This window comes from Dermacentor albipictus, chromosome 6 (assembly GCF_038994185.2).
Source record: "Dermacentor albipictus isolate Rhodes 1998 colony chromosome 6, USDA_Dalb.pri_finalv2, whole genome shotgun sequence".
NCBI classification, from domain to species: Eukaryota; Metazoa; Arthropoda; class Arachnida; order Ixodida; family Ixodidae; genus Dermacentor; species Dermacentor albipictus.
This window is the reverse complement of record NC_091826.1, coordinates 110683901-110710351: the sequence shown is the minus strand read 5'-3', so window position 1 is coordinate 110710351 and position 26451 is coordinate 110683901. Positions and strand designations below refer to the sequence as shown.

The 26451-nt window shown below is 47.3% G+C and overlaps 1 protein-coding gene across 3 annotated transcripts in view; it reads left to right on the top strand.

The window, feature by feature from the left end:
• Positions 1 to 25502, top strand: part of LOC135913303 (uncharacterized) — a 93442-nt gene extending 67940 nt beyond the window's left edge. For all 3 annotated transcript variants that reach the window (XM_070541240.1, XM_070541239.1, XM_065445890.2), the window contains 3 exons: positions 2078 to 2278; positions 22024 to 22146; positions 25267 to 25502. In XM_070541240.1, the coding sequence (XP_070397341.1) occupies positions 2078 to 2278; positions 22024 to 22146; positions 25267 to 25458 (516 nt within the window). In that variant the 3' untranslated portion in view covers positions 25459 to 25502. The remainder of the gene's footprint in view (positions 1 to 2077; positions 2279 to 22023; positions 22147 to 25266) is intronic.
• Positions 25503 to 26451: the final 949 nt, after the last annotated feature.

Here is a 26451-nt window from a genome sequence, read left to right as displayed (position 1 = left end):
AATGGCTACATGGATTTTGTAGTAGAAACAGGAGCCGTATTCATAAATGCTACGCTTACCCTCGATTCACTTTATACTTCTTGTAGTGCGTGAGTAGAGCAGGGACATCGTGAAGTTATTGTGACTTCTGCTATGACTTGCATATATGTTTTGGTTGTTGAGACTGTTCTTTCTTTTCTCTTTTTTTTTGCGGGGCGGGGGGTGGGGAGAGGCGCGCAATTAGAGGCAATACATTGCAGAGTTCTAGGGGGCGCCTGCTTTCTCAATTGAGTAACTATACTTTATATGAGCACGTTTTTACACAATAGAACTTAGAAGCAGCTTCATACTAGGAGGATGACAAGGTCTGGAACGCTACGCAGTATTGATTCTCATGTGATCACCTGAGTATCTCCTTCGGTATGACTGTTATACGCGTGAGCCTATATTGCCCCGTTTTTGAAGGTTCGCGATGCGGGTGTACGAAGCTCGGCGATAGAAGTTCGCACAACCCCAAGAATGAGGTGAGCCGCGCAGCTGTCACGGGGGACGATCGATGGCGCAGATAAGAACAGGCAAGCGGCGCTGCGGATGACGTCATCGGCTCACCTAACACTGCCAGGAGTGCATGGCTTCAGCGCTAGATACAATTCGCGGCTCGGAGAGGCGCATAGTCTCTTCTGCATCGGCGCTTAGAAAGAAAAAGAAAAGTTCAAAATAAAATTATAGGGTTTTACGTGCCACAACCACGATCCGATTATGAGGAACGCCGTAGTGGGGGACTCCAGAAATTTTGACCACCAGGGGTTCCTTAACGTGCACCTAAATCTAAGTACGCGGGCGTTTTCGCTTTCCCCTCTCCCATCGAAATGCGGGCCGCCTTGGCCGGGATTCGATCCCGTGACCTCGTGCTTAGCAGGTCAACACCATAGCCACAAGTGGAAAGAACAGTCGGTGCTCCATTGCTGTGAAGTAGTCTAAACGGAGCGGGTGCTTCTCATGATCTTGCAGCTGAACGATGAGCTTAGAAGGACTGACATGCAACGGCAGCGCCGTCTAGAAGTCTAGAACAACGTTAGTTTACCTACGCCGAAGTCGTCGCTTTGGTCGGAAGATGAAGAAGCACCACCAGCGGATCCTACTAAATGAGATGTGAAACAAAACAGTCGTTTAATCATTGAAGTAATTGTGCTATATTGAAGTGGGCTGAAAAATAACAGAAATACTTAGTGGAACAATAACATGAACAATAAGAGAATTATTAGATAAACAATGACAGCAGAAATGAGAGAAAGTACGCTCACGCTAAATGCGAGCTCACTTCGTGCAACGAAGGTCGTTTTTTTTATTATGCCCTTACAAGCGTCATTGAAGAAGTGATAATTGCAGAGCCTCTGGCATTATAATGTGACAACCGAGAATGATGTCATAATTAGCGTGAATAAGCGCATTATGCAAAAGTGACCCAGCTGCGCTCAGTAAAAGCGAAGAAAATTTTGCTTATATGAATGCCCCGTTTGTATCGATACTATGTTTCTATAACGATGCATCCCGTTGTAGGCTTATGAATATGGGATTTCTATACTTCCCTCTCAAAGGTGGTGGCGTCTCCCCCGTTTTATGTGTTGGCCGGTGCAGCTGTGGTTATGTGGAGCTGTTGGACGCATGCCAGAAATCAAAACCATTAAAGAGGAGAGAAATGAAAAAAAAAGTAGATTCCTGGGATCATAATGAGGCACGCCTTACTGGGGAACTGCGGATTAAGCTTGACCAGCTGGGGTTCTTTAATGTGCACCCAATGTGCCGAGCACGAACGTTATCCTTACCGCATTCTGACCCCGTTGGGATGCGTCCATGCAGCCACGATGGAACCCGTGAGCCCAAGTTTGGCAGCGCAACGCCAACGCCACGGACCTCTACCGCGCTGTGTTATATAAACGAAGTTTGGAGCTCGAGAATAACTGGGTCGAGTCTACTATAACTGCTTTGTCGATACCGACCACCATCGACTTTGCGTAGCAATGCGAGGACGTGAATGATAACGCCTAATCACGTGACAACTACAACCCCTCTCTACACCGCGGCAACACATGCGCAGTTCTCTGCAATCACGCACGCCGGCGACCTGGACAAGATGCGGAACAAGGGCGTGAAGACGGCGGCGCTGTCCGTTTCCGTGGGTCTGTACGGCCGCTGGTACTACGTGCACACCGACTCACGGAAGCGGGTGAAGAACTACGCCCCTGGTGACGCCTGCGTCCAGAAGGAAAATAGGCACCAGCTCGCTGGCATCGCCAAGGTACGTGTGCGCACCCGCAATTACACCGAAGTGCGACTCCGGGGTGCTTGGAAGGACGCGAATGTATTTTGTCCATTAAACGAATTCCGGTTGACTACATTACCTTATGTTTTCACTGGCCGTGGCCTATCTATCTATCTATCTATCTATCTATCTATCTATCTATCTATCTATCTATCTATCTATCTATCTATCTATCTATCTATCTATCTATCTATCTATCTATCTATCTATCTATCTATCTATCTATCTATCTATCTATCTATCTATCTATCTGTCTGTCTGTCTGTCTGTCTGTCTGTCTATCTATCTATCTATCTATCTATCTATCTATCTATCTATCTATCTATCTATCTATCTATCTATCTATCTATCTATCTATCTATCTATCTATCTATCTATCTATCTATGCAACCATGTTTGAATTCATGAATAGTGTCTGATTTAAGCGCAGAAGGTTGAGAGGTGACAATTTAGACCTGTCACAATTCATCAGTAATTTCCCTTAGAAATTTTAATTCTTTTGGCACGATGGCGGCCCACAATGGGACACACATAACAATACACGCATTACGTAGCAGCCACGTTTATTTATTATTTACTTACTACAGAATCCTGCATTCACTCCATGGAGATAGAGCGGAGGGAATGGGAATAATATGTATGTATATATTTTTTTTAATTCGAGCACGTTCATAAGAAAATAAAGGAAATACAAAATTTACTCCAATCGCGTCACTAAAGAATAACTTTCTGCTTATTTCGACATCATTTGCAAAAAGAAAAGCGTTTTGTTCACTAATTAAACCAATTACATGATTAACTTCTCTGTTACGAATTTTAAGGCAAGTTCTTGTACTGTAACATTGAAGGGGATTCGCTACAGTCTAGTTCCGTGTTTCTACTTTGGAAACGGCCATGGAAACCGAAAATATCTGGCATCTGGCAAATTCCTTCAATTTAGTCGATTACGCACGCTGCCTCGTAAAGCGCGAGTCGCAGTGACGTAGCGCAGCCGGATGTGACGCAGCGGGGCGGCGTGAAATGAAGCTGGGCCGTACGGCGCGATAAATCAGTGCGGCTGCCCCCTGCTCCCGAAGCGGCGGATGCATGCAATCGGCAGCTGTGCACAGGAGCAGTCGGATTAAGAACGGGGGCCGCTTCACTTTACGCAACGTTTTTTTACGTCACAAAGTATTCGACAGAGAGTCGCGTTACGAGGCACCGCGCTCGTAATCAGATAATTTAAATTTGACGCCAGCGACTTCAATCTACATAGCCGTTTTGACACATGTAAGCACTAGACTAGACTAATGCGATGGTTTCCTTCAACTGTCGATTACAAACATGTGTCGCAAGACTTGAAACTAAGAAGCTATTTAGCGGAATTAGTTTGCTAGTAAATAATGTAAAATATAGTATTAAATATATAGTAGTGAATATCGCAAATATAGTAAAAAGAATGTTAGGCGTAACGTTAAGAGACAGAAAGAGAGCGGTGCGGATCAGAGAGCAAACGCGTGGATATCCGATATCTTAATTGAGATTAAGAAAAAAATGGAGCTTTACTGGTCATCTAATGCGTAGGTTACATAACCGATGGACTATTAGGGTTACAGAATGGGCGCCAAGAGAAAAGAAGTGCAGTCGAGGACGGCAGAAGGCTATAGGCGGGAAAGTGAAATTATGAAATTCGCAGGCAGTAGTTGGAACCGGTTGGGGCAGGACAGGGTAATTGGAGATCGCAGAGAGAGGCCTTCGTCCTGCAGGGGACATAAAACAGTCCAATGATTCTGGTGCTGCTGCTGATGATGACACATGCCGTAGAATGTACCCGACTCATCCCAAACAATACCATAAAATACGAAGAAAACATCTGATTTCGAAGCATTCCCCCATTCCCGGGCACTATTTCCTGCAATTTTAAAGCACAAATATACGGGCGACTGCGCCTTTCCAAAACAACTTCGACTCAGCCGACGCGACGGTACGCTACATACACAGAGGTGGTCACAACACAGGCCACCATGCTAGAAGCTTGCAGAATGCCTTCTGCTCGCACGCAAGACAAATACGTGCATGCAAAGGCTGTTTTCAGTCGTTCAGAAGACAAATATTCAAGTTCCTGGTTTTTGAGCTCTTTTGGGCGTTTTGCCTGCGCAAGCACCCCACTCCCGTGTTATCACTCTTGGCAATCGCTCGTCGCGTTTTCGACAAGCGCGTGTACCGAAAGAAAGTATATGTTGCGGGGCCATAGAAAGCGTCACAAACTTGTCTCACTGGAATTCAGTACACGCCAACTGTTACACTATGCAGAAATTATCATGTATGCCGATGATACATGCATTGTATCAACAGCCAAAAATCTTACAGAATTGGCGGCAAAAGCTAACGCTGAGCTCGACAGAACTTCCAAATGGTTTTTGGCCAACAAGATTGCCGTCAATACTTGAAGAAGAAAATATGTTATGTTCCATTCTCCACACACAAAAAAAGAAAGATCTGTACTGCCAAAGTAGAACTATTTATTATTAGCTGCCTTCTGGGACAAAATAATTCATATATATACCTTGGTGTAGTTTTTGATAAGTATATGCACTGGCAAGAACACATCAGTGATGTTGGCTCCAAAATAGCACCCGGATGCTATTTTTCCACTAATGTGTTCGTGCCAGTGCATATACTTATCAACAACTACACCAAGGTATCTATATGAATTATTTTGTCGCAGAAGGCAGCTATTAATAAATAGTTCTACTTCGGCAGTACAGATCTTTCTTTTTGCAGAAACATGGAACTATATTGAAATCAATATATTGCGGATTGTTTATTTTGCCTTAATTCTATACCGTATTGAAACTTGGGGATGCATTTTTAAAACGTATATTTATCCCATAAGAATATAACAAAAACGTGCAGTTAGAATAATGACACAGTCTACTTACACCGCTTCAAGCAAGCCTTTCTTTTGAGAGCTCGGAATTTTACCGTTTTATCAGCTACGCGACTTACGAATTGCACAGATTGCATATAACGTCGTAATGTTTAGCCATCCCTTTCCGGCTGCTCTGTTTCAGGCATCAGCCCGCCCCACTATATATGTCACAATAGGTAACTTTAATCTTCCTCCCAGTAGCAACATTTATGGTCAAAGGGTACTAGAATTTGCTGGCGTAAAAATATGGAGCAGTATACCACCAAAAATAAAACATTCTCAAAACTTTTCCTAGGAATTGAAGAATATTATCTGCAATTGCTTTCGCTTACGTGATCTTCTTTTTCATCATTCAGACATTACAGATTACAAACTTACATATTCTGTTTCCCTTCACTGCAACGTCCAAGATGTCAATTGGTATATAACGCAAAGTTTTATTCCGCTTTCTTGTACCATCTTGAATCCCTATGTCTTTTTTCACTTCTTAGTTTCTTTCCTTGTACACTGCATGACACAGCATTCCATATTTTCTCACACGTGCAAAAAGCTTTACTGTGACACTGAAGTCTATGCATGCCCTGTGTATAAAAAAAAAATCTGCCATGCGTGATATTTTTTATTTTGATTTTTTTTCCTATTGCACTTCAGTTTAGTTCCAGTTTGCTGCAGGGAAAAGCACACCACTTACTTCCCTGTTTCACTCATTGTCATGTTTTTCCTGTTTTTTGTTGTTGCCGGTGTGTGTAAATATAAATATGTATATATATATATATATATATATATATATATATATATATATATATATATATATGTAATGTTGGACCTATCACTAGCCTTTGCCTATTGGTCCCGAAAGTTCTTTGTAATGCAGGTGTGGGGGCTAAGATGAGTAATAAGTAATCAATCAATAAATGAAACTGTCATCCCAACCGAGCTCCTTTTCGCTAATTGTGTCACAACACCAGGTGCGGCCACTGCGCTTCAAAAGTACCACAAAAAGCATCGAAATTAGGTACAATAACGTTGCGGGTCAGAGAAAGCGCCAAAACTTGTCCCAGTAAGATTCGTGGTTCAGAACAACATTCATTTGGGCTAGATGATGCACACTTGAACGAGGAAGGTATAGCGCCAAGTACGACGATAACGAGAGGGAGAACGACACAGGACAAGCGCCTGTCCTGTGTCGTTCTCCCTCTCGTGGTCGTCTTGGTTGGCGCTGTTCCTTCCTAGTTCCAGTAACATTCAGTGCACGCGAAACTAACTAGCTGCGTCACACACCCGAGCTCGTTTTCGCTAACTGCGTCAGGAAGCCGGGTGCGGCGAGCGTGGCGTGCCCAGACACCACCGGAATATGTTACAGTAATGTTGGGGCTCACAGAAAGTATCGCAAACATCTCCCAGAATGAGTCATTACCTCAAGTTAACTATGCCAAGATGACCGAGCTGTTTTTCGCGAACTATACGTCACGAGCTTCTGTTCCGTGCCGTAAAAGCCTAAATTGCTTAAAATGCGTCGCAGACAGTCAAACAAAATTTCTCGCCTTTCAGTAGTCCAATTTTGCAGTCGTGCCGTGTCGAAGTGCGGAAGGAACGCAAGAACACGCCGGGATCCCAACAAACAGGCTACATCCAAAAGAGACGAACACGCGAACTTCACATGCGCAGCCGGCCTCGCTCGCTTCGTCAGCGTGTCTGGCATGCCGTTAGCTTCTGGCTAGGTAACGCAAGGAAAATAAGTCACAAAGTAAAGGTTCGTTCATACGCAAGAACTTTTCATTTTTAGCGTGAAAGAATCAAAAATAAAACGCTGTCTATAAGGTCATTTCGCATCCTTTTTTCTCGATGCGCGCGTCTACTAACGGATGGCGTGAACGCAGAGCTTGACGTGTTTCCTGTTGCCAGTTTTCGCCGTGTCCCCTGTTGAATTTGTTTCTCTGTGGTAGTACTCTGGCAGCAACTTCGTATTGCGCAGCCGTGCGCCACCGTACGGACCATATATTGAAAGCGATCAGCGTTGGGGTGCGCCGACGGCTCATACCTTTGCGCGTGGTGTGTTCTCGCCGCTCAGTTTACGCTAAAGTGATAGACAGCACGAAGGGCACGTCGCTCGGTACTGCTGCCATGTTTCCTCACACCGGCATCTCGACAGCGAGTGTCCGCTGCTTTTATTTCTAGCCGAATTCAATATATATATTTCGATCTGTATTTGTATTGGGCCTATTTACGTGTAAATATTGTAGCTTCAGGTATTATTTCGCGAGATTTCAAGACATAGCGACGTCGTTTAGATATGTATATATAGTACGGTGTTAGCACATATGTCGCTTTGTTATTGCCAGTGCACTCATAGTAAAGTTGTGGAGGAACTTCCTACGAGGGCTCACTTGTGCTTCGGTTGCTTAGCAAAGACAGCTGCAAATTTACCTGTATCGGTGCAACACAAGTTTTACTCGTCAACGATGAATCTCGCAGCACACATTTCGTACGCCTTTCAGAGACTCGATCATGTTCTGGCGATTAGAATCCGAACGCACGCAAACGCATTTGAGTACATGGGCTTACGTATGTCGAATACAGAACCTTTTTTTTTATGCTTCGGTGGCTTGACGAAGCGTAACGATGTGAGCATCATTTGCCTTATTCAATGTTCAATTGATACCCTCGTGCTATGAAGTATTGCGGAAGGTACGCTGACTTATTTATCATTCGTCAGGCACAGTATATACGATGCCTTTTTTCGCCTTGTTTTTCTTTTATCAATAAAATATTTACTATGTGTCGGTTCGTGAAATCGCTTTAGCGCGAAGCTGCTATATGCCTCGCCAGAGTGAGCATCTGAGGACAGATATCTAGCCGCGGCTTAGACAAAACAAGGCACACTGCGTTCTCAAGAAATGAATCGTAGCCGAAGTGCCGTGCCATTTCTTTGTTTCTTTAATGCCAGTGCCTAGCACGTAACAGCGCGTACATATACTGAACAATTCGCTTAGGCAGGTGTAGCAATGCTGTTCCCATGACGAGCACGTTCACATGTGTTCAAAGCCGTTCACCGAATCGAATCAAGCCATGGGTTTAATGTGCCGAGGAAACACATGCGCCATGATGAGAGTACTAGGGGGCTTCGAGTTGATTTCGATCACGTTGGATTGTTGATCATGCGTTCACAACAAGCAAATGGGGATTTTCCCATTACAGCCCCATCAGAATGCGATTGTCGCGGTCTTAAATTTTTGCTGGTCGTAGAGTGGATCTAGCCACGGAGTAAAAGCTGTGGAAAATTTTCCCAAGCGAGTGGTAGTGCGAGGACGCGGGAAAAGGTGCTGTGAGTTTTGGCATCGTGGCTGCAGCGACGTGATTGCCAGAATAATCGTTAGTGCCAAGCGAAAATTAAGAAAAACATTTAGGGATCCGCTAGAGGGCGATGAAATGGTAGAGGGAAGCGAGGTACTGCACACTGTTGCCTTTCGAATGCCTCAGACCGATGTTGCCATTGCACCGTCCCTAACTGCTTTGAAGCTCAAGTATCTATCCCGCCTTAATAAGGCTTCAGGCTATCCAGAAGCGTTAATCGTTCCAACCGCGGAGGTGTATCCTTCGTGATAGAAAATCTGGGCACAGGAAAAGGCTGTCATTCCTGCGAAGCACACACTTTTCCATTGGTTGAAAAAGATTGCACAACGGGCTGGCGTTCGGTGTGGTTTTTTCTGCCCCTTTCAAATCAATTACCGTTGCAAAACTAACCGGTCCCTGGGAGAAAGTCGGATAGTTGCAGTGTTCATCGCGGGAAGAGCTTGGTCGAATGTGCGCTAGGTGTGGAATACAAATCCCTAAGATATCTAATGCCGCACCGACCCGCGGCGGAGGTGAAGCGGGCGTTAAGCACTGCCCATACGTGGGCCGATGCCGAAGTTAGTGCAATGCCGGGCCGACCAGAGGCGAAGGTGAAGCAGGCGTTAAGTACTCCCCATACGTGGGCCGATCCCGAAGATAGTGCAATGGCGGCGCATTTCTCGTGGGTCATATACCAGCAGATGTGCGAACGCCTGCCTACCAGGACATGCGAATTGTCTCCGTAGTGGCAAGGATGGCTTTTCCTGCCCACATGCAGGCCATGCAAATGTAGACGAATTTTCAAACACATGCGAATACTCTATAAACACTGGCACGACCACACTGTAGCATCATCGTTGAAGCTGCTCAGATGACACGCGAACAAGGCTTATCTCAGAGCAAGACGTCTGTGCTTCCTTCTGGAAAAGCTGTACAAGGGGTGCGGACGAGCGCACCTAGCGATAGTATGGGTTTTGTTCTTTCCTTAGCCTCATCTCTAGTTAATCACGTTTTTTTTTGCCTTCGTCTACTTATGTCCGTGTTCCGGTACAATGAAGCTCAGTTGGAAGTTAGCGCTTGCCGTCGCCTGTGACGCTGTGTACTCGTCCTCTGCTTAGCGCTGTAGATCTAGCTAATTATGGCATCCCAGCTAGCCTAAACCGCAACCGTTTTAACGTAGAAGGAAGACTTCTTGTGCCATGAAAAGCGGCAAAGGTACCGGTATGTCAAACTTTGCACGAACTATCCCTTATAATTCATTTCTTGATGGAACTGAATTGTCGTACGTATTTTTTTTTTATTTTTTTGTGCAGTGCAGTGCAACGACAATTAACAAACCGCATTCAGTTTTTCGGGCGTTCACTCTGATGTGCGGTAATCATGTGAATAAATGAACCATCCAAATAAAACTAAAAACTCTGAGATTACATGCCCGACTTGATGTATATTTATACGATGTAAGTCATTGGTGGTTCTATTTATCTGCGCCTTGCAAAGAATCGATTGATGAACACCGCGTTGAAACTGTTGCGTCCCCAACGTTCGTGAAAAAAAAAAACAAAATGCGGCTGCCTTAAAGGGACACTAAAGGTTACTATTAAGTGAACGTGGACTGTTGAAATACCGTCCCAGAAACCTCGAAATGCTTCTTTCGTCCCAAGGAGAGACTTATATTAAGAGAAAATGCGTTCTGAAGAGTCCGCGTACCTCTAGCGCAGTTAAATCGCCCGCCCTCCGATCGAGGAGTACTGACATCATTGTCTCATAGTGACGTTCGCCATCGGTGAGTAGAACGGCGTCCGCAGACGGCGCTACGGCTTTTCTGCGCAAAACGCGAACGCGCGGCCAGAAACAGAGCCAAGACAGAGCCGACAGCAGAGCGAAAGCAGGAGTATGGCGGCTAGCGGAAAGAGAAACGCGCGACCATAAGCTGGTACTTTATTCTACGATGCAACCTTCGACGCTCGTCGCAATGGACCCTGACAACGACAGATTGGCTCGCGATGCTGGGCTCAACTTCAGCGATTTGAGCGCTGACGAGCGCGACCTGCTGCTGAGGGCTCGCGCTGCCGGCGTCGTTGCGTACTACGACGGCGACCTCGACACCGGCTCTCTGGAGCGGGAAAGCAACGAGGGCTTCCCACGACATCACATGGACGTGGCATTCTCAGTGCTTGTTCGAAATTAAAGTTTCGCGAGCCAGCAGAACCCGCACAGCATGACGCGATAACGAAACTACTGAAACTCCGAAGCGTGCGCGGCGCAGAGTTGAGCGAAAACGAAACCTTTCGACCACCCATACTACGGAAGGGTAACGTCAAAATGTTATTTTTTCTTAGAATCGAATAGACGTATACAAGTAGCATTTTCTTGCGTCTTATAATCGAATGGAATGATATTTTTAATACGAGTAGTTGAGTATTAGTAACACAAATTATGAGGAGTGCTTTCGTCATCGGGCTAGTAGCGGAATGTCGCTGGGGGGGTCTCAAATCGTGTCATGCATTTACCTCAATTTCTCGGTTACTAAAGCTCTGTTCGCGACTATATTGACGCCTTAGGCGTTCTACAACATTGCTCTACCACTTTAACTTGACTTTCTGGTAACCTTTAGTCTCCCTTTAAGTGCTTGAAACATTTCAGTATTTAGAGCGAAGCTATTAAGAACTAGTTCCCCCAGGAGGCACACCTTCTCCTCTCCGGCGTCTGCGTCGACGCCACATGCGTTCGTGCCGTCGAGTACGCGCCGTGACTGACACAGCCCTACGAGCATAAAAAGTCATTGCATCACACGTCGGCCGATCACGAAAATAGTGCAATGCTCGGCCGACCCACGGCGGAGGTTAAGCAGGCGTTAAGCACTCCCTATACGTGTGCCGATACCGAAGATAGTGCAATGCCGGGCCGACCCGCTACGGAGGTGAAACAAGCTTTAAGCACTAACCATACGTGGGCCGATCCCTAAGATAGCGCGATACTGGTCCGACCCATGGCGCAGGTGTAGTTCGCCATTAAGGGGCCCACATACCCAGCTTCGCTGGTCATCCTTCTTCAGAGAGTGGAAGGGCACTAAGTTTTTCTTCATACGTTCGTATCCTAAATGTTTCAAAGAAATGTTCTTTATGAATTGTGCAGTAAGCGTGTTGGTACTCTATTTTATGTTTCCTTGGCGCTATATACAGTCTTTGTCAAAAGTACACATGCTAGTTCTCCTATGACCGCCACGGTCACTACTGGCTATTTTAAGCTTTTAAGGACTTTTGCCATGTCATGACATGGCAAAAGTTCCAACTTACTGAGGAATTAAAAGAACTATTGCACTCATGATCACGGGCGCCATAAACACTTGAGCACACGGCAGAAAGACTTTTATGGTGAACGCGGTGGTTGGACCGTATATTTTTTACAAAGGCTGCACAGCAAATCATATATATGCAACTCTTTAGTACAAAAAGTTTGAACCGGGTTTAAAGAGTGCTTGTAGAGCTGGTATTAAAAGTCGAAGTTTCACCCGAAAGGCGAAGCATTGATTGCGATAGCAAATTAGTGGATGGCTGTATTAACTAAGGATAGCAGTAGTTTTATCGGCTGTTTGAAGTCGTAGAAAGGGCATGCTAACTAAATCGACAAGCATGGTGTCACGCGCGCGCAAGCAAGCATGCGCACATCTCACTCGATGACCGCGGAAGCCGGCTGTCAAAACACTGCAGTGAGAAATCGCGGCAGCAGCGGGGAGCGAATTGGTCTTCGTGCTGCCTCTCGCATCAACGCGCACTAAGCCGCGAAAACACAGCGCACGGCGGACTCTTGTTCCCTGCGCAGAAGGGTTTCGAGATAGAGTGGCCCGGGCAAGCGCGCAAAGGTCACCCGTGGCCACCTGGGCCACCCGTAGGTTTGGGTGGTTTGGGTGGTGAAGTCCTCAGGGTCCTCCTTGAGTATTCGGGCGAGGATTTGTGCAGTAGGTCTTCCAATTCTTCCCTGTAGGAAGTTGCGGCAGGCCTGCTGGGAATCCGTGAGGATCGTCAGTGATTGGTTTGCGTGTAGGCCCTCGCGGATGGCTAACGCGATGGCCATCTCTTCGGCTTCCGTGATCATGCAGGGGCGGGTCGATGCAGCGGAGGTAACGTGGCCTCGGTGGTCGTATGCCACTGCCACTGCGCCCTTGTTGTTCGTCCCATACATGGCGGCGTCCGTAAAACGGGCCGTGGTATTGAACCTGAACGCTTTCTCCATGTACTGGGCCCTTGCTCTCCTCCTGCAGGAGTGTAGGTTAGGGTCCATATTGCGTGGTATCGGGGCAACGTGAAACCTGTCCTGGACGTGACGAGGTATTAAGCAGGTTTCTTGGGTTCGTGTTGTTATTGCTTGGAACCCCAAGGTCTGTAGGACCTGCCGGCCCGTGTGAGTCCGCGCAAGTCTCTGTTGTTGCGAGACGTAATGGGCTTCTGTCAGTTCGCTGAGAGTGTTGTGCAACCCTAGCGCCAATAATTTTTCAGTCGATGTACTCATCGGCAGGCGTAGAGCGTTCTTGAACGCCATCCTCAAAAGTGTGTCGGCCTGCTTCGTCTCGAACTGTGTGAGGTGGTAGTAAGGCAGGCTGTATGTGATTCTGCTCCCCACCAGACCACTGACCGGTCGGAGGGTGTCCCTTTCCTTCATTCCTCTGTTCTTGGATGTTACGCGGGAGATCATGGGGGATATCGCCTTGACACTGGTTTTGAGGAGTGTAAGGGTGTGTGTAGCGCGCTGGTTGGACTGCAACCACATGCCCAGCACCCTCAGCAACGGCTTCTCTGGGATGAGGCCCCCGTTGAGGCGTACCTCGAGTCTTCTTGTTGGGTCTGTGGGGACTGCGTGGTTACCCCGGCCTCGCCAGACCGTAGGAGCTCAGATTTTTCGGGCGAGCATTGTAGTCCCCGTTGGCTGACGTATTCTTGGATTATATTTGCTGCTGTTTGCAGGCGTTCTTCTTTTTCAGCGAGATACCCTGTTGTGGTCCAGAGTGTTATATCGTCTGCGTAGATTGCGTGCCGAAGACCTGCTACGTCCTGCAGTTTGCTTGCGAGGCCGATCATGGCGACGTTGAACAGCGTGGGAGAGATGACAGCACCTTGTGGTGTTCCCTTGTTGGGAGGGTGGTACACTGAAGTCTGGATCTCTCCCATCTTCAGCTCCGCCATGCGGTGGCTCAGGAAGCTCTGAACATACTAAGTCTTGTACGTTCGCACGCCGCAGTTGGTGTTGGCCAGCCCTTCTAGGATTCCTTGGTGGCTGACGTTGTCGAAAGCCCCTTTGATGTCGATTGCTAGGAGGACGTGTTTGCCGCAGCGGGAAACGTTGCTGAGGACTTCTTCCTTGATTTGGAGTAGCACATCTTGTGTGGACAGGCCTGCGCGGAAACCGAACATGGTGTCCGGTAGGTGTTTGTTATCTTCCAAGTGTCTCTGTAGTCTCGTGTTTATAATTTTTTCGTACACCTTGCCGAGGCAGGACGTGAGCGATATGGGTCTGATGTCTTCAATTGCCAATTTCTTGCCCGGTTTGGGGATCATGATTATTCGTGCGTGTTTCCACATCGCCGGTACCGTACCTTGTTCCCAGTGTTTGTTGAGAAAGGCCGTGAGCGCGGAGATAGACTTGTCGCTCAGGTTTCTGATCATCGAATTTGTGATCTGGTCCGTGCCCGCCGCTGTGTTACGAGTGGTGGCTGCGATGACCGCTCTCATTTCATTTTCGGTGATAGGTTCGTCCATTAGCGGGTTGGGTTGTCCTGTGTAGGGTGTTCTACATGGTTGTGTCGGAGTGGGATCTCCATAGCACTTGGTCTTGATGGCATCGATGAGGTCTTGTTGGCGTCCTGGGTAGGTGTGTAGTAATCGTTCCAGAGCCCTGTGTCCTTCTCCTTTGGTTTTGGTGGGGTCCAGGATGGCTTTGAGGATGTGCCACGTCTTGGCCGTGTCCAGCGTGCCACCGAAGGAGTCACAGAATCTACACCAGTTCGCGGAAGCGAGTTGCATGGCATATTCCTCTGCTTCCGCTGTTATTTGTGCTATGCGCGTCTTCAGTTTCCTGTTATATTTCTGTTTTTTCCAGCGGCGGGTAAGGCCCCGTTTCGCATCCCACAGGTGTAGTAAGTGGGGATCCACCTCTGGGGTCTCTTCCGTTCTGGCGATTTCCTTTGTGTGGCGTTGTTTATGTCGACGGAGGTTGTCGCACCAATCTTCCAGATTCGTGATTGTGTCGGCGTCCTGTTCTTGGGCTTCCCTGATTTTTCGCCAGTCAGTGAGTTTAGCTGTGCCGATCTGCCTGCGTAGGCGTCTAGTCTGTAGTGTTATGTTTAATATGAAGTGATCGCTGCCTAGGTTTTCGAGTGTGTTGAGCCATTCGGCTCGCGTGGTTTGAGTGATGAAGGCGAGGTCGGGATTGGTGTCGCGTGTGGCGCTGTTCCCTTCCCTCGTCGGTATGTTCGGGTCTGTGATGAGTTTGAGATGACACTGTTCAATTAGTGTTTGTAGCTGGAGACCCTTCCAATCCTGCCTCTGGTACCCCCACAGGGTGTTCTGAGCGTTGAAGTCACCCTTGATTACCAGGGGACTGTTTTTAGCGAGGCGGAGGGTGTCCCCAAAGAGTTTTCCTTTGTTTGCCCGCCTTTGGATAGGGGGGCAATAAATGTCGAGTACGAAGGCGCTCTGTTTCTGGTTGCCTTTGTATATTATTTCGAGAAGTACATGTAGTACGTCCACGTCGTCTATGGGTTTGTGTTGTATGGTTGTGATGTTTCTGTCTGCTAGTGTGGCTACCTTCCACTTGTCGTCTTGACTTGTGTGGTATTCTTCGTAGCCATGTAGTGTTGGTCGGGTACCGGGCTCTTGTAGGGCTATGACCCCTGGTGGTTTTGAGGAATGAGCGATCAATTGTGCCAGCAGCCCTTTGTTCCTGCGGTACCCACGGCATTTCCATTGCCAAATTTCTAAGTTTTCTTTGACTTGCCTGTATGGTCTAGGCATTGTTGGACGTTGTGGTCGATGATGTTACGGTTTGGTTTGGTGCTGCTACAGGTGTGGCCTTGTAAAGGTTCTGTCGTAGTGTCTTTCGTAGTTTTATGGAGTGAATCTGGTTCTTAAGCTTGCTGTCTACAGTGGCTTCCATATGTTTTATTGCTCCATCTGTCCGCTGTACTGCACTCTGTGTTATTTGTTCCAACTGGGCGCGTGTAGCGTCCATAAAGGCTTGCATCTTGGTGCGGATGGCATCGACATGGGTTTGTAGGTCAATGATGTCCTTGTGTGGAGCCGCCTCTTGTAGTATTTGTGTGAGCTGTGTCACTTGTTGTTTGAGTTGCCTGTTTTCTTGTGTGAGTGTCTGTATCTGTACGCGCATGGTGGCGAGTTCCTGTTCCAATTTCACCGATGATGGCGTCTGTGGTTTTTTATACGAGGGGGAGGCTACTGCCGCTCCGCTTACCTCGTGTTCTTTGGTGGTAGTCCTCTTGACTGAGGCTTCCTTGGTCTTTCGGTGGTGTTGCTGGGGCCCCTTGTCTTTGAGTACCGCGATGGCTGGTGCTACCTGCTGTCCTTGCTTGGGCGTCGACCGAGATCGCCGTCTGGGCGACCGAAAGTGAGACCCTGGGCGAGAGCAGGAGCGGGACCTGGACCTCGGGTTGGAACCGGACCGGGATCTGTAGATGCTCGGAGACTTCGAGTAGTCGAAGTCGGAGCCTTCCCTCTCGGAGCTGAACTATCGCGGGCGGAGGTCAGCCGCCTTGGTCGAGTGAATGACCGGGCGGGGCTGTCGTTGGGTTTTGGGTGTGGTGGTGGAGGCAGGCTTCCATCTGGGTGGAATGCGTTTGAGCTTGTTGTTGCACTCTCTTGCGGCGGTGAGATGGGCCCCTCCGCACAGCGCGCACTTCGGAACACAAGTGTGACCGGCGTCAGGGTTAATGTAGTTAATGTAATTAATGAAGTTGCAAACGTTGCACGCACGAACCGTTGGGTTGGGGCAGACGTCTGGTCGGTGTCCGGTGATTCTACAGATGCAGCAGAACTGCCTTGTCAGCTGGTAGTCTCGGCAGGGCATCTTCCCTCCATAGTAGTACACAAATCTAGTCACCTGTGGTCCCTCGAAGTGGAGTAGGGCTGTCTGGGATTTTCCGAGCATACGGGCCCGCACGATGCGGACTCCATGTGTGCGGACCCGAAGATTCGCCATAAGCTCTTCTTCGCCGGTACCTGCGTCGATGCCGTGTACGACACCTTTAAGCAGGCCCTCGGGTGTTGATAGATACACCTTCACGGGGTGTGATCGTCCGTGAAAGGTGAGGCTTATAATTTGCATGAGGGTGGCCGCCGTGGCCTCGTGAGGTGTGCTCACGATGATGATGTTCGAGCCGTGTCGCAGGTGGATGATGAAGTCGTCCCCCTTGCAGGTCGGCGCACCTCCGGTGGCTTGGACGATCGCCTTGGCCACTCGGTGGGTCTGTAGTTTTCGAACGATGAGGCCCGGGGCAGGGCGTATAATGATTTTCATGTCAGTGCGCGGGAGTGGAGGCGCGCGTCGGCGAGGCCTGCTACTTGCAGCCGCGTCTTCAGAAATAGGTGTTCCGGCTCCGCGCTCTTCGCAGGTAGCTTGCGACGTGGCTTTCGCGGCGGCGGCTGGCACCTGGGTTAGAGCTAGCCCTAACGGTGTGGTTTTCGATGGCGTGGTTTGCCCGACTGGATCTTGCTCACCAGTGGATTGTTGTTTTTGCAGGCGGCGTTTCCGATGAATGGAAACGACCATTTGCCACTGGGATTCTTGATTGTGGAGCTGCTCCGAGAGGACGGGAGACTTCCCCGGCAAGGCCTCGTCAGGCAGGGGTCTCGGGTCACTCTCGGATACAACTTCCATGGTTTCGGTGTCGGTGGTTGGTGGGCAATGGTGCCTGGGTTCCCCGCGATTGTAGCGTTCCGGGCTGGGTGGTCCCCACAGCTCACCGTAGACACGAAGGCTGCTTGCGGGTCTCCGAGCTCCCACGCGCCAGCGTTCGGCGTTAGGGCTAACCCTACCGTCAGCGGGGCCGAACGATTAGGGCTCTCTTAAAAGTGCGGCTCACCGAAGTTCGTTTCCGTTGAATCCCCTTGATGTTGCTTCGGCCAATGTCATGCAGCCACTGCTTCCTACGCAAACCGTTACGCTTTCGTTGCGGTATCATAAAAACGGCATAACCATCTTCAGGTTTCTTGCTGCAGTTATATGCGCAACAGCCCGGCATAGCGCTAGCACATAGACCAGAAACACTGCGCACAACGTTCGCTACGCCGAGCTAAAGCACCGAGCCAGCCGTACTCAGGAGGAAAATGGTGCGAACGAAAAAGAAAAACACAAGCAAAACTCAAGATCCGCGCGTTTCCAAGGGCAACGGCAGGGAGACCAATCGCCGTGCAGAAAAACGGGGGCAAAACTGGTTGCCGCGGGGGGGACACGCAAGAGGCGAGGAGGAGATGAGGAGGTCGCGCGGCGGCGGCAGAGTTCAAAGAGTGGCGGTACTTTCAAATTATCAAGGGACTTTAGGCGAGCCTAGCTAATAAAAAAATAATTACTATCGAATGGGTAAATCATCATCATCGCCTCGTTGAGAGCGGGAAACTAGGAGTGCTCTGCGACGGTATCACGTGCCTGGATCTGTACATTAAACGGCCAACTCAAAACTGCCTGAATACGACGCTGATGTTATCAATGGACGTATGTTAAAAGCTTTTTGAGAGTATAATCCTTTGTGGGTCTGTACTGAAAAGATATAAGTGCAAAGGTGTGTACCGCAGTGCAGTGCAATATTGGGACTGTTAGGGCGAATTTCCGAAATTAAGCTTCAGTAATTCGTGGAGGCTCAGCCCACGTTTCACCATTCAACAAGGAGCCGCAACAAATCTCTAAAATGTGAAACTAGAACATTCTGTAGTTCGAATACGCTATGACTTCTCAAATACTTCGCGGCGATGCGAGTTTAAATGCAGTGTTACATAGCTTTTTGTGAAAGTAATTATAGCTGTCATTACCGTAATTAACTGTATGTAAGTAAGTAAGTAAGCGTAACCGTAACCGTTAAGTAACCGTAAGTAATTAACTGTATCACCGCTGAATATTTCAGAGAGCGAGTGCGTAAAGCGCTGGCTCTCTTGATGTGACTAGTTATCGTGCTGTTTCTAGATGTGATGCAGATATTTAAAATATATGTCACATCAGAAAGGAACACCGAAAGAGGGCAGCGGGTGAGTGGCATGTGAGACTTCAGGCGAAAAATAAAAGGGGAGGAAATACAACGTTCCAAGCATTCACAAACTTTAAAAGGAATGCATTAAATATGGAGATTTCCTTGTATTTTACAATACCTGCTTGAAAGTTTATAGTGCGAAACGGTTGGAACTACTTTGTGAATTTACAAAATACTATGAAAATGTGCGCTATGGACCCTCTTCGCGGCGACCCCGTGGCCGCTGCCAAGTTTGATCACGTGGTTACGCGTCCATTTCTTGCGCCAACTGCCTCCGATGCCTCCGCGTTTAGAATGGGTGTGTATGACGCAGATGTGGCCTAGCAAACCTCGTGTTTCAAGAGATATCATAGACGGTGACTGGATGGACGACACGGAGCTTTGGCCACAGCTTCAGAGAACATGCAAAATTTGGACGCTGATCAAAATATATGCCCGAACAGCGCGAGCAGCGTATATGGTGCTTGTTTTAAAAGCGAGCCTAAATATGTATTCCGAGCTATCCAAACTTTTCACTTATGAATTGAAACAGCATGTTTTGCCCTTCGTTCTTTATTTGGCGAATATTTTGAAGCAGTATGCTTGTCACATTTCTGACGCAGTACATTTCCTTGTTGCTGTCGCTCTCTGATTATTTCGGCCTAATCGCTCGGGGGAGTGCTCTGTTCTGATATACAGCGTGTTTCAGCGAACACTTTCAAAAATCTTTAAAGGTTTTCTGTGGCAGATATCACAATTCTGGTTTATGAGCTGGTCTACTTGAAACGGCGTACAATACTTGCACAAAAAATAGAGAGGCAAAATCGACTAATTTATAAAAAATCACTAATTAAGTTTTAACTAATAACATTATGGTCCATATTGCAAATTACAAATTCTAGCCGTGGAGTTCGCAAGGGGGATCCACTTGGAACGAATTCTCAAGATTACACCAGTTTTGAGATAAAACTTCCCGAACTTTGCGGAGAAATGCATTGGCGTCGCAGTTAATTTGTTAACAAAACGTCGTTTCATGCACCGAAGCACACAAGTAACTGGAACGCCAATGCATTTCTCCGCAAAGTTCGCGAATTTATATCTCGAAACTGGTGTCGTCCGGAGAATTTGTTCCAACTGGATCCGCCTTGCGCAGTCCACTGCTATATATCGAATTTGTAAATTGTAATATGGGCCATACGATAATTAGTTATAAAGTTAATTAGTGCATTCTTGTTAATTAGTCGATATTGCATTTCAATTTTCTGTGCAAGTAGTGTCCGCCGCTTCGAGTAGATCGACTAATAAACTAGAATCGAGCTATCTGCCACAGGCAACCTTTAAAAAAATGTGAGTGTTGGCTGAAACACTCTGTATTTGTTCTTGCCGCGCACAAGGCTTGAAACATAGCCGTTTTTTACATTTCAGTACCTTGTTGCAAGGATGTATTATCGCTAGTAACTCGCTTAATCTTGTGGACCATCACGAAACATTCAGCTTCGACCATTCGTGCGCTATTGGTGTAGTACGTCGTTTGTCGCGCGCATATAGGGCGCGTATATTTATGTGTGCGTCCATTCACTTACTGACACGTTGGCGACAAAGTGTGCGTAAGATTCCGTGCACGCTGGGGCAGACGTGCATAGATACTGTGCGCGAAACGTACTATGACAGAAAGTGGCGCTACTCCCTTTGTGATTGTTTAAGGTGCGGAACTCACTCTTGCCGACGTTGTGCGGCTGAAGCACTTTCTTCAAAGGTTAGGGACACTAGAGCTGTGCACGGGCCGCAAACGCTTCCCTTCTTAGCTTTTTTACTGGGAGGCGCCTGCAAGCGGCGGCTTTTCCAAAGCGTCGGTACTTGGTAGAACCGAAAACGCATTCCCAGCCTCCGCTATCCTTCGTTTGCCTTTTGTTGGCGTTTGTACTTTTCTCCCGCCCTGTAGATTCCATTTTTCATGAATAAATACATTGCACTTCCTGCTGTATCTACATGCGAGACGACAAGCCTACTTTCCCATAAGGTACGCAGTCGAGATCGGGGAGCCCGACCGGTCCGTCCGAGACATAGAAAGCCTGGCCCGAGCCCGGCCCAAGCCCGAGTAAGAGAATCTCCAAATGGCCCGAGCCCGGCCCGCGGGCCGGGTCCGGGCTTTGGGCTGGCCCGAGCCCGTGCGCAGCTCTAAGGGATACAACGCTCGCGGATGGGCACATTTCTGTATCCTCGAAGAAAGCTGTGCATCTCGAAGTGCCGGTAACACGTACGGACAGTTGCCGCAATGGTCCGCGATCTTGGCTACACAGATTCACTCCAATCCTTAATATGCTTGTCACTATTTTTGGAGCCAACTACTGCACACATCTTCAATCCACGGGATTCAATCCGGCATGATTGGAGCACAGTGCGTCAGCGAAAACTCAGTTGCATTTCCGACAGCTGATCACACAGAACCAAGGTGGAAGCGGTAATGGTTTCGTATTCGTGCGCTCTCGCTGAGGCGACGTGCGACGCGCCGCCAAAAGCGCCATCTGATTTCTCTAGAACAAACTACTCCGTGAAAGGGGTCAATAACTCATGTAAGACAATTTGGTCTTTGCGTATGACATCACATAAGAAACATGTGTCCAAACGCTATTGTTGGGTATACATAGTTTACTAAATATTATATAGTGGTTCTACGCCACTTAGGCGATAGAAGCACCTGAACATCTCGCCATGCGGATGCCTCTTGTATTTTTTTTAAAAGGAAGATGGGAGCATAGGCGCATAATCCCGGTATTTAAGCCAGCTGCTTGACGAGCAAAGTGCTAGGCGGTGTCTGACATAACTGCCCCTGACCTACGTGGGCGCAGCACTCAAGTCGCCCCATTAGGATGATCTCGTTTCCTTAACAATGTCCAGTTCAATAATTAGTAACGCGGCACTCATTAAAACATGTGCATTAGTATGTAATTTTCGACGAAACCATTCCCCACCGTCTACATATGACAATTTCACTTGATGGAAAGGCTAACTGAAGCCTTCAGTTGTTCACTTGGTGCACTGCATAAGAAGTCTATCGAAGCATGGCTTTGAAAACTGGTTTACATAACTTGCTTTTTAAATCCCGTGCATACTACATTTTTCGGTGTAGCTAGACGATATAGGTTGAAATCCCATCGAAAGAATAAGTTGAGAGCTTAAGCATAGGCTCAAGGTTGCATGATCAGGTTTGTCATGCCCCGCTTTTATAACCGCCAAAATTGACCGCAGGTGTGCAAAGATTGGAAGTACGGGCATGTCCAGAAGAACGAACTGTTCAAGTGCAGGTACAACGTTGACAACAAGAAGTTCATGACCTTTGTCTACGACGTGCCCGAGACACTACGGTACAAGGTAATTAGCATCTTCAGCACAAATGAGTCGAGCCAATGAATTCGTTTTCTCCAAGGTCGTTTTAATCCTGAAGCCACTAGAGACTGTTGTGAATGGCCAGTGTTGAGCTGACATAGCTAACATCAGCGAAATCTACAAGAGGATAAAGAAACCCTCGCTGAGACATAAAAACAATTATGGGGTTTTACGTGCCAAAACCACTTTATGATTATGAGGCACGCCGTAGTGGGAGACTCCGGAAATTTGGTCCTCCTGGGACTCTTTGACGTGCACCTAAATCTAAGTAAACGGGTGTTTTCGCATTTCGCCCCCATCGAAATGCGGCCCCCGTGGCCGGGATTCGATCCCACGATCTCGTGCTTAGCAGTCCAACACCATAGCCACTTAGCATCCACGTCGGGTGTCGCTCAGACATCGCTTAACATTGGCCTGAATAAACGAAACAAGTCATGCGAATAGCGAATTCCTAATTGCATCACTCAACCAAAGTCAACAGCCGCTTGATGTAGACTATGTGTTCTTTCAGCCGGCACAAATTCCCTAAATTCATAAAAGACCGATGGTATGTGCTGTACGTATCACAGTTTAACCAGGATATACCAAAATCAAATTTTTATGAATTTCTTGATTTTACGAAAACACGGGGAATGTGGGAGATGGAAATTCAAGACGATGAGCAAAACGTGGACAAGGTGAAAGCAGAAGCCAACGTTTCGACAAGTGGACTTGTCTTCATACGTCGCCTTGGCAACATACGTTGCCTTGGCAACATACGTCGCCTTGAAGAAGACAAGTCCACTTGTCGAAACGTTGGCTCCTGCTTTCACCTTGTTCTCGTTTTGCTCATCGTCTTGATTTTACGAAGAAATTCAAATTCCCCAAACTTATTCCATTAGGTGTAATGAAACTACCAATTCCATCTTTTGGTGGAATATTGACCATGCCTCTCGATATTACGAAGCCACACCAAAGAAAAAAAGCGGAAAAGGAAACTAAAAAATGCCACGCAGCAAAAGACACGCTCTTTGGGATCGCGCGGGGGAATTCGCGAATACAAGGCTTGCGCTGACTGACTGCCACGCTATCCCGCCAGGCGTGGACTTCGTCGTCTACGTAAGCAATGACGACAGACATGAATGCAACAGAAAATTGGGATAGCTTGAGACGCTTCTTGCCGACGCAGAGCAAGCGTGAGAGAGAGCGTAGGTTAGGGCGTGTTGGTATTCCAACACCTATTGGTGAGAAGGTGACGACACGAACGCACACGTAGATCGCGTGCTGACAGCTAGCGAGGTCACGGACGCCATCGACCTCCTCCTAGCAATTTGCCGAGGCTGAAGGAACAAGAAAACAGACTCGTCGCTTTGGCGACCCACGTGAGCGGCGTGGCACTCTCATTGAAAAACCGTAGGCAAGTAAAGATAACCGATTTTTTTTTTCACGAGAAATAAATTGGCCGTCTAACCATGGAGTTTTCGTATCTTTAGATTTTACCGAATTCTCGAGTTTACGGACTTTCCATCACTCCCCGTCGACTACGCGACATCTGGGCGCGACTGTATATAACTTGTCCAGCTCCACATGTTTTTCTTAGTACCAGCAGGAAGATATTCATTAGCGTTACGTCTCTAATCTTGTACCGCTATCGTTACATTCCTTTCAAGTTTCGTTGTTACTTTCCGATAACAATTCCACCTACATGGGGCTAGGCTAAGGAAAAAAAAAAGCTCACAGACGGGGCTTGAATGACCGTTAGATATGCATACGTGGCAGCGGGTCCCGAGCCTACAAGGCTGTGCAGTGTGCTTTTCTATGGCAGAAAAATACAAAACAAATTCACGAGTTGCTACATATACATGAAACAACAGCAGGTTCCTCACTTTGAAAGCAGGATATTATAAAAAAACAGAAAAATAGAAAGAAGATATGCTGGCACATCAAATTACTCAACCTCTCCAAGCGTGAGGTTAGTTATAACGGAGAATGTGTTGTCTGTGTCCACACGTGTTCTAAATTTTATTTACAATCAAACTAAGTCCGTCCCATCACTTTCTTATTACGTCAATTCTATGAAAACTACTATATCAACTGTCTATGAATTTGCTGCCTTACTTGCTAAATAAGGTATTCCTTATATGTCCATAGCTTATCAGAAGTGTACGTGGAAAGAAAATAATTCGTAATGCATTGGTACACGATCGCATGTACATCTGAAGCTGCTGCATTGGGGCGCTTCCCTATATGGAATCTAATTTATTGGGTGTTGAGAGAGTGGATGGTCATATGAGATAAAGCATTGCCGAAAGGAAGTCGTCATTGATTAATCACTGCGCTTTGTCTTCCTTGCCTCAACTGCGTTATGCGTATGCCTGAAGTCTTTTTTCAGTACGTACTGCGTGCGTATATTTTGCAAATCTGTGTTGCTATTGAATATTAATCTATTGACTACACGACGCTGGCTGCGTCGTTGCCCTGTTCGAAGACATTTGCGCACGCGGTTAACGATGTGGGTCCGTTTTTACAAAAAAGCTCCTGCGCTACACTCTTAGACAAATTTTTTGTCCCTTTTTTAGACCCTTTTTTAGACCCTTTTTTTGTCACATAACAATAATCATCTGCCTTGCTTGCGTTTCCTTTCTTGAAAACGTACGTTTCCTGTCGAAAATGCAACTCGTGCTGATAACGTGCATGCCGTTTGTGAGTTGGAAGTACCGGGCTCGCAGCGTTAAGGAAAGTAAATGCGGACAAGACAGACGACGATTATGGTTGTGTGGCAAGATACGAGCCAAAGGGTGCAATATTGTTTAAGAGTGTAGAATTGTCAGTAAAAGCACGTAGAAACCAATCCTGATGTTGTACGTGCGTATTATTTGCAAAGGCCGCCGGCCATTAGAAAATGATACTTATGAACTAAAGGCCTTGTTAAATTGTCCCTTGGTTTCTTTATGCCTTCATTCAAGTTCTGGCTCGTTTCTAAATTTTACAAGTTTCCATTAATCTTCAGTTAGACACCGATTATCAGACAATTTACTCATAAGCGCCTGTCAATATGCATATGTACCTTGCAATTGTTATGTCAAGTCTTATGTGTTTTTACTTCCTTCTGTTTTATTTCTAAAGCTCTGCCTTAGCCGGAAGAACGCAACCACACTGAAGTACGGATTCACGGCGGTGGGACTTGAGTTTTCGGATTACGATGGCTACTGTGGAATGGGAAAGTTTCCATTGCTGACCACAGTGAAGAGGACACTCCAGTTCTTCAAGCAAAAGTACGAGTCCCCGGACGCCTACCAGGACTGTCTGTCAGCGTAGCGCGCTGCTGTTATTGGCACCGGAATACAAGATGTGTTACGCGAGTCTGTTACGTTTCTGATGTTAAGAGTAAGATTAACTTCTTAGCCGCTGCTATTTCTGCATTTTTCGCGAATTGCTGGGTGGGGAGATATTAGTGTGGCCGATCCCATACAGTTTCCTACAAAAATTACTAGAGGGAACTCTGGCGCTGCAGTCGTTGTCCTACCATGGGAATGATGGGAAGTACATGGATTTGTCTGATCTTCGTGCTTGTGGATTCAGACGTTCTTGTGGCTTTGTATATTAGCTATATAAATGTTATTCTCGTATATTTCAGCGCAACCTATATAGACCGTTTCACCGGGCGAGGAGGATACGGCGCGCGGAGAGCCTTTCCTCCTCTCTGGCTTGGGCGATCCGGCGCGGCGCTGCTTGAAAGTATTGCTGTCGCGTGCTGCGGAACGAATTCGAGATGTTTTAGATCTTACGTTGTGAAATTTACGCCATGTTCGTTCATATAAGATCGTCAAGGAAGCCTTTCAGTGTATCAGTAACTATACTGTAAGCAGAAATACGTCTTGGGGGCGCGAAAATGTGACGCGCATAATCAGCCGCGGTGCGTGTATGTGTTGTTTACTATTTTGCTTATGTCGATTTTAATTCAACAAAGAAAACCGGCGTCTCTGTATTACCAGCATTAAATGGTAAATCAGCTCATGGTCTGATCGCTTGGCGTAGGGAGCAAAACATAAAACATAAGAGCGCATGCTCGTGCACGGCCATCCTAAGGCAACCACGAAACGTCTGAGCGGCAGGCGCTATCAAATATTTGTGATACACCGGCGTCGTTCTCGCGCATGTAAAGTCTAGTAGGCTTCAAATAACCACATGTCTACGCTAGCCTTCCTGCATCAGGCCGACGGCTCTGCTCAACACAGCGATCACTGCGGTTGATGAACCAGCACGATACATATGTAAGCTGTGCGCTTCGGCATTGTCTTTTTGGCCTGC